Source organism: Rhododendron vialii, chromosome 10a, assembly GCF_030253575.1.
Source record: "Rhododendron vialii isolate Sample 1 chromosome 10a, ASM3025357v1".
NCBI classification, from domain to species: Eukaryota; Viridiplantae; Streptophyta; class Magnoliopsida; order Ericales; family Ericaceae; genus Rhododendron; species Rhododendron vialii.
In genome coordinates, this window is record NC_080566.1 from 28198971 (window position 1) to 28207591 (window position 8621).

General features: G+C 38.5%; 1 protein-coding gene across 2 annotated transcripts; it reads left to right on the forward strand.

Moving 5' to 3' along the window:
* The first annotated feature begins 486 nt into the window (after nt 1-486).
* LOC131303930 (violaxanthin de-epoxidase, chloroplastic) lies at nt 487-7892 on the forward strand. 2 transcript variants are annotated; one of them, XM_058330993.1, is made up of 6 exons: nt 487-638; nt 2358-2669; nt 2770-2930; nt 5293-5389; nt 5504-5895; nt 7197-7892. In XM_058330993.1, the coding sequence occupies exons 2-6, from the start codon at nt 2388-2390 to the stop codon at nt 7696-7698; spliced, it is 1434 nt and encodes a 477-aa protein (XP_058186976.1). In that variant the 5' UTR covers nt 487-638; nt 2358-2387; the 3' UTR covers nt 7699-7892. The 2 variants fall into 2 exon arrangements, with proteins under 2 accessions (XP_058186976.1, XP_058186975.1); XM_058330992.1 differs by having other exon boundaries at nt 512-665.
* Nucleotides 7893-8621: the final 729 nt, after the last annotated feature.

Here is an 8621-nt window from a genome sequence, read left to right on the forward strand (position 1 = left end):
TTAGAGACCCAAAGTAGACACATACTTTTCGGATCTTTTCCCGTCCTTTTTTGTCCTTTCCCCCATGTACCAAATAAATCATTAGGATTTGAAGTGAATAAGGGCTCATTCGGCTAAATAAGCTATTTAGCTTATTTTTTTTGTTCTTATTCAATTTTTTTTCCGTTGTTAGTTTTTCGTCAATTTTTTGAGGATTATTGCTTTGTCATGACGAAAGAAATTTAAAAAGTAAAAAATTACGATCGAAATCCAATTTTTTTAATAAAGACGAAAAAATTGGTTTATTGGCTTATTTTTGTCTTTATTCAAAAAAAATTTAGATTTTGATTGTAATTTATTATTTTTTAGATTCCTCTCGTCATGACAAAGCAATAATCCTCGACGAAAAACTAACAAATGCGAATTTTTTTTAAATAAGGACAAAAAATAAACCAAATGACTTATTTAGCCAATGAGCCCCAAGTACGTGTAAGGGGCCAGATCAGAAAGAAGAAAAAGAAGAAGAAGTACATGTAAGGGGAGTAATTTGTGACAAGAATCAAGTTCTAGGATTTTCTATGTAATTGTGTAAGCGATATCGGAGTATGGGGTATCTATGCGATCAGAATCAGAACAGGTACCAACCGTTCAAAAAACAGGTACCCCTCTTGAGTTCAGGAAAACAGGTTCCTCTCTCTCTCTCTCTCTCTCTCTCTCTCTCTGCTGGATAAGTAGATGCTTAAACACCTCCAGGAGTAAGGGATGTCCAATTCACACACCAGGAGAATTATACATTTAGGTGCCCCTTCCTTTTATCATTTTTTTCGGGGGCCTGAAGTAGTGACTTTCTAGGCTTCTGTCCAGGGCCGGCCCTTGTAGCTTACAATGTCCATGTACTCATTTTCTTAGAATGTTAGCAGTGAAATGAGCTTCCTCTCAACTATCGTCGAACTGTCATTGAATTTATAAGAAAGGTTCATACTAATAGGTGGCAATGCACAGACTGATTCAGGCTGCAGCCAGAACCATAGGGCCCGTTTGTTTTATGACATTAATAATGAAAGGATATATAATCGCACCAGCTATATAATTCTACGGGATTAATCGTGAGCTGATTAATATACCAATACCCCACTGTATTGTACTTCCACACTTTCTGAGCTATATATCTGAAGTATGTATAGTCCATATCGTAAAAAAAATTTAACCAACCAATGGATATTTGATCGCCTCGGATATAAAATATAATATGATGCTCATATCCGGTGAAACAAATGGACCCATAAAATTGAACATAGTTCAGAAGAAAGAAGAAGCCTAATGTGGAGATATTCATCACTCCTGAGTTGCAGATTATGCCAGCATGGATTCTTCTCAAAATAGTTGGAAAAACAATATGATGAGATCAAATTAGGATGATCTGTACGAGTAGTTCCTTCTTGTAGAGTTTTTTGATGAATGTATTATTGACTATGGGAATCTGAAGCCAGTGGCAGAGCTAAGATTTTCTCTTGAGGGGGCCTATATGGGTATGCCTAGAAAACTCACCACACCCTATCCTACATTCCTAATTCCCTTCCAAAGCCCCACCCCATGCGGCAGACTAATTTCCTATGAGGACCATGCACCAAACCTTCTCCATGAGTAGCAGACACCACCTATCTCTTTCGCAAGCAAATCGCCATAACCATTTCCCCAATAACATCACGTAAACCTTCATAGTGCAACCTTAACAACATAAAAGGCAATTAGATTTTGTAGTGGGAAGTAGGAACTTCCGTTAAACTGTTTCCTCCTAATTCTATCCTTGGAAGACAATTCTACCATTATACGAAATCGCACATTGAATAGTTGATTTTAGAAGTTGAGAAATCAATAGTCCATGAATACTTTAAGGTAATCACCCAAGGAAGCCAGGTACAGTGGTAATCAATAGTCCATGGATAGAGTTCACCGCTTCATATTGCATTGCGTGTTTTGTATTTTAATGTGACTGTAAAGCATTGTTTGAGATAAAAATAGCTGTCTAACATTGACATTCAGAATGCCAATAAAACAAAAAAAACTTGACATTGAAATACCTCCAAATAAAGAACAATGAAGTTATATAGAGAACATAGCTGAATACATTAGGGCCAAAATGTTGTTGCATGGTCTAGTTTGAGGCAGTTCAGAATCTGAGGACTCATATATGTCGAACCTCTCTTTTGTTCAAGTTCTACATTGAATTCAAATTATGGGATTGTTGATTTTCAGAAATCCCTCTATTTCTTTTGTTGCTGATGAAGAATGGTGATTAGGAAATGAAATGGAAAAAAATAGAAGGATCTCGACTCTCGAGAGTAGAAACGCACTGATACTATTTAAATGTTTCTCAGGTTGCATTCAGGAAGTCAACACGTTGACGTATGGCATTTCCAGCATATTTAATCTCTCTCTCTAATGCTGAAAGCATGTGTCTGTGCTCCAAAGCAAAACTGACTTGTAATGAAAGGATTCACAGGAGAGTGGCCAATCCTGATTGTGGCGTTCTTAATGTGAAAATGCACTTCAACAGCAGAGTTCCAAAATACTTCAGCCTGTTAAGATCTTTTAAGGTATCTTGTGGATTGGAGATAAGATACTCAAATCCTTTCTCATGTGGGCCGATGAAGATCTCTTCAGTTTGTGGCAATAGTAGTATACGTGAGGTAACTTCTCCACATTTGCTCTCTAATTTCTGGACCAAAACTTCCTCATTTTTTGTTCTATTTTTTTTAACACTGTTCTTCCTATCTATTATGTATCTAGGAAAAATGGAGATTTGAATCTCAAGTGGAAGATATAATGAGTGTTCTGAAGAGCCAATTTGTAAAAGTAGCTGTGGTGATGGCATGTATATTCTTAGTCATTCCAGCAGCTGATGCTGTAGATGCTCTTAAGACTTGTGCTTGCTTGCTAAAAGAGTGCAGGTACTGCATCCAAAATTGCTTAAAATGTCCCTGAAACTGGTGTCTGATTACTTGATCTATGATTAGTCAAAATACATTGACTAATGCTGCAGATCTAGTACAGTCCATTATAACTGTCAGAGGGGAACTTTGTTCTATGCTTCATCTTCAACTGGGTGATTTAATGTAAACAGTTGGTTTGACTCGCACTCTTAACATCCACTTTTTGGTCTTCAAGAAATTCGGTAATTCTAGCATCATACATTGTTTTCATATTGGTCTTTTAATCCTGTTGCTCCCAGCGTGTGTTCTAGATTGAATACTTTTCTGAATCAACAACTATTTTCTCTGATGGTGGATGAAGAAGTTACAAACGTAATTTGAGAAAGAAAATGTTGGGATTTTTGTCTGGAGTTCTTTCGTAAGGATTATTTTACCATTTAATTTCCTGTGGTTTTCTTCTTTTCCCCCTTTTTGTTTTAAGATCTTGTGTATTTTTCCATTTTATAATTCTTTCACAAAGTTGTTTTTGGTTTAGGACACCTATTAAGAGTGGGGTTTTTACACATTAACCTAACCAGGACAGGTCATAGAAGGAGCAAAATAAGGTGGAGTATTGCAATGATCTCTCTAATAGCTGCACTTCTGCTCCTAGGCCATCTCCACCCCCCTTGATGAATAATGTTTGCAACTTTGGTGTTCAAAGACATGCCCAGATTATGCATTACCTTGTTCCCATACCTGTTAAACTAAGGCCCTAAGGATGCCAATTATCAAGCATTAAGGAAGTATCTATCCCATTCCCAATCACATATCTAATGAAAGGCTGCCCAATGGTTCTTAGAAGACTTTCGTTGGAGTCTGTGTTGCATCAGAGCAGAGAGGCATTACCAAAGACATTGGTCCTTAATCACATAGGTACGAATCTCCTTTGCGTATAAGGTGTCTGATTTTTTGCTGATGGCCCAGAGATGTCTGATTATAGATCCTCTATTCCTGTCCTTAAGCAAACTATAACCCAATCCTCTTTCCAAATTGTGCAAACAAACAAACTGAATACCATGTGGTCTTGAGCTCAGAACCTTTCCAAAGAAAAGCCATTAGAATTTCTTCTACCACTTTTCAATATTTGCGAGGAAGAAGAAAAATGGAGCCCCAATTGACTTCAGTTCTATAGGGCTGCATTGTTAAGCTGAGTCCTGCCTCCATACGGCCGCAACTTGGTTGTCCAAGACTGGATTCTAGGCAACATTTTGTCCTTAAATACAATGCAGTCAGTATGTTTGAGAATTGAGCCTGGTAGTTGTTGGAGCCACACGAAGGTTCTTGATCGGAAGATTTTCCTCATGGATAGGGAGGATACGCATTTCCTCAGGGATAGGGAGGATACCCCTCGGAATATCCTTCTGAATCTGAGCCACAGCAGCAAAAATGCTGCACTCTTCTGTAAATTTGGCTGAAGACCAGAGGAATAGTTGAAACTCAGTCAAAGCTTCTTCCAGAATGTGAAAAGAAACTGAATCTGCATCCAAAATGTATGAACAAGTCATCTGCAAACACTAGGTAAGAGATCTTAACTTCAGCACACCAAGGATGACTTGTAAATCTTCCATGCTCAATCTTATGATTAAAAGAAATGGAAGGTTTCATCCTATGAGCAATAGGCATTACTGTCACAATTAGTGAGCTGTGATTAGAAATCCCTGGGGGATGGAAAGTTGTTTCAACATCTGCAAACCCTTCTAACCAAGTAGCATTAACCAACAAGCTATCAATTTTGCTCTTCTTATCACCTGCCACTCCCCTTCTATTAGACCATGTAAACCGCAGACCCTAAGCAATCATATCATCCATCTTTATTCCCTCCAGACAGTCATTAGACGCCCTTGAATCAATACCATCAAGCCTCTCATTAAGTAACCAGAAACATGAGTTTTTGTTGTTTTTTATAAAATACTACTAATTGAGAATGGTGATCAATGGAACATGATCAGGCATAGATTTCAGAACTAGATGTTTTAATATGAACCTTTCTCTTTCTCTTTCTCTTGGACCCTGTTTTCCAGTATTTTGCATTCTGTCATCAATACATTTCAGTTGCCGTTTTCCATTACGGGAGAGGAAAAAAGAGATGAAATCCTGGTCATGGAGAATGGTGATCGATGATTATAACCCTATATAACTGAATTCAACGGCCCAACTGTGTAGGAGTTGCTTATCTGAAGAACAGCGGAGGTTTTGCTCTCCAGAAACTCTGTTTTGTGCAAAGGAGTAGCTAATCATGCCTTTCTTTGACATCTAGAGTTATTAATATTTTTCCTTTGTGTGTGGCTATTCTCTCAATTGGTGGAATCCAACTTAATCAGGCTACTAATTTTCTTAGGTTGGAACTCGCCAAGTGCGTTGCAAACCCATCATGTGCAGCTAATGTTGCTTGTCTTCAGACCTGCAACAATAGACCTGATGAGACTGAATGCCAGGTTATATCCGGAGTTAGTTCTGTTCTTGAAGAGAGAACTTTGCTCTTGAGGGGAAACTCATTTGGTTCTGAACAATTTCGTTGCCCTTTTTCTTTTTCTTCTCTTTTTTTGCAGATTAGATGTGGGGACTTATTTGAAAATAGTGTTGTTGATGAGTTCAACGAGTGTGCAGTCTCACGGAAGAAATGCGTACCCCAGAAATCTGATGTTGGGGAATTTCCAGTCCCTGATCCTAATACTATAGTTGGAAACTTTAATGTCAAAGATTTCAGCGGGACGTGGTTCATAACTAGTGGTTTGAATCCTACCTTTGATACTTTTGATTGCCAACGCCATGAGTTCCATGTAGAATCCGACAGACTCGTTGGAAACTTGTCATGGCGAATACCGACTCCTGATGGTGGCTTCATCAATCGATCAGCTATTCAGAGATTTGTGCAAGATCCTTCGCATCCTGGGATACTCTACAATCATGACAATGAATACCTTCACTATCAAGATGATTGGTATCTCTTCTACGCTGTCTCCCTGCTATTCTCATGTCATCTGAGTGTATGCATACATGCATGCTTCCACAAATGACAATATGAAATCTCACTACTGCTTTTCCTTCATTACCAACTCTTTCTTTTCCGCTGTACCACAGAAGTATGATACATGTTTCTTGTCACTTTCTAATAGTTCTGAATATTCATATTCTAGCTTATGTTATAATAGATTATGAGCAAGGTCTATTTTGAACTTAGGTAAGTACACGAGTGGTTGAGGGCTCAAAAAAGGGTCTTTTAATGCATATTATGTGCTTCAACGGTCCTACGGTTCCTCATTACCAACAAAATAAGAAAAGCATTTAATGTCTAAGTGCAAAGTTTTAAGGACTTACAAACTTGATAGGATTAGGGATATTTTGAGAGAGACTGTTAACACACACACAAAAGCTTAAAGAAACAGAAAAGAAAGGTATAAAAACTTTCAAGTACGATAATGACATAAAAATAAGAATTAAATAAGTAACACTTCACCAAACTCAACAGCAACTCAGCTGAGAATTATTTTTAGCACTTCTTCTGCATGCTTTCAGGTTGGGTAAAATCACATATAAATTAATTGAGGCTGTTTTGGACTTTCTAAGTAAAGCAATCAAATATCCTTAACAGTATTGGCAGTGCATATCGGTGACCCTCATGAACAGGATAACACGACACACCCTGTTTTGAAACTACTATAAATTTAGCACCCAACTGCAATCAGTCGCAAACTCATTCTTCGTTCTCCAGTTTTGGTAGTAGACCTCCTCAGTCACTACAAAGGCCCCCGATTAGTGGGAAGAGCCATACCCTGACAACCAGAAATTTGGCTACTGAACACTTAATTTCTTTCTCGGTGCTTAGACCCCTGACTTCTCGTTGGTTGAACACAACCAACATAGTATGCTTGAGCATTCCAATAACAGGCAAGTGGAATTTTTGATAATTGAAGAAGTTTAAAAGGTGAAGGGCAGCTAGTTTGGGTGGGGCCTGACACAGTAGTCACTCCCGGGATTTCTTATGCATTTTTTTTTTAAAATTTCCTCTTGGAAATTCAAAGCCTGACAGACATTACTAAAGCCAATTGGTCTTTAACATTTAGAGGCATTTTCCACTCTGATATAACTGATGAACCTGAAGGTGAAGCTCATTCAATTTGATTCGCAACCAGCCAATTGGTCAAATTTAGAATGTTATTGCTTTGATTTTCCATACTTCCAACTACACATTTTATGCATTTGGGGCTTATTTACTTATGCAACTTAAATGATCTTTGCCAGGTATATTTTGTCATCCAGAATAGAGAACAAGGAGGATGACTATATATTCGTTTATTATCGAGGCAGGAACGACGCATGGGATGGATACGGAGGTGCTGTTGTGTACACAAGAAGTGCAGTTTTGCCTAAAAGCATTGTACCTGAATTGCAAAAAGCTGCTAAAAACGTAGGACATGACTTCAACAAGTTCATAACAACTGATAATACTTGTGGACCCGAACCTCCCCTTGTGGAGAGACTAGAGAAGACAGTGGAGGAAGGGGAAAGAACCATCATAAGGGAGGTTGAAGAAATAGAAGAGGAGGTTGAGAAGGTAGGTAAGACTGAGATGAACTTGCTTGGTAGGTTGGTGGACGGATTTAACGAGCTAAAGCGAGACGAAGAGTACTTGCTTAAGGAGCTAAGTAAGGAAGAGATGGATCTTTTGAACGAACTTAAGATGGAGACAAACGAGATCGAGAAACTCTTTGGAGGAGCACTGCCACTGCGGAGGATAAGATAGATCAAGAAGGTTGCAATGGGCAATCAACTTGATCACTGTCTGATTTGTTGATTCATATTTCAGGTTTGAACTGTAGAACTTTCTTATACCTAGATGAATATGTACAACCGAGCTACTTTTAATTGTTCTTGGCTCTTCTTCCTTTTCCGGAAGATGAATGGTCAGAAAGAAGTATAGAATTTTATTGTCAATCATTCTTTTTTGCTGGTGACCCATGATTGTTATTGTTATCATTTGTTACAAGTATTACCACTGAAACAGCTACTAGGAAGACCCGTAAATACAGCTACTAGGTCTGGGGGCTGTAGCGCGCCCATGCGCGGTATCATGTCAATGCAGCTACTAGGTCTGAAAATTAATTCCTCTCTCTCTCTCTCTCTCTAATTATTTGTTGTTTTTTTCTCTCCTAATTTTGTTATTTTGTCCTGGAAAATGTTCTCTTTTCACTGCCATCCGTTTCTTGTGTCATTTGGAGGCCTGAAATCTTAGAGCGTTGAACTAAAGAGGGCGGTTAAAGCTACCAAAGATTTGCACAACCAATTCCAAAGCGACTGTAAAGAACTTGAAGATGGAACGTTGAGGGTGCGGTGGGATACTCGACTTATCTGCTAAGGTCATGATGAATGATCTGTTGTTTTTTTTTTAATCCCAAGAACACTGTCATGAGAATGACGGCTTAGAGGCACTCTTCTGGAAAGATGGGAGGTCTCGGATGGATTATGCCGCATTTGGAGATATGTTAAGTGTTCGACACGACCTATCGGACCAATGCTTACAAGATGCAATTTGTCATACTAGTGGGTGTGAGTAATCATTTTACGAGGACCATAGTTGGATGTGCCTTGTTGTCGAAGGAGATGGAGGAGAAATACAATTGGGTTCTTGCGACATTTTATGGAGTCTATGGATGGTAAATGACCCAC

What these genes read in the sequence shown, in the direction of transcription:
- LOC131303930 (XM_058330993.1), top strand. Translation starts at nt 2,388, where the DNA reads ATGGCATTTCCAGCATATTTAATCTCTCTCTCTAATGCTGAAAGCATG. An exon ending in CTGATGAGACTGAATGCCAG is followed by an intron (nt 5,390 to 5,503) that starts GTTATATCCGGA and finishes CTTTTTTTGCAG; the next exon opens with ATTAGATGTGGGGACTTATT. An exon ending in CTTCACTATCAAGATGATTG is followed by an intron (nt 5,896 to 7,196) that starts GTATCTCTTCTA and finishes GATCTTTGCCAG; the next exon opens with GTATATTTTGTCATCCAGAA.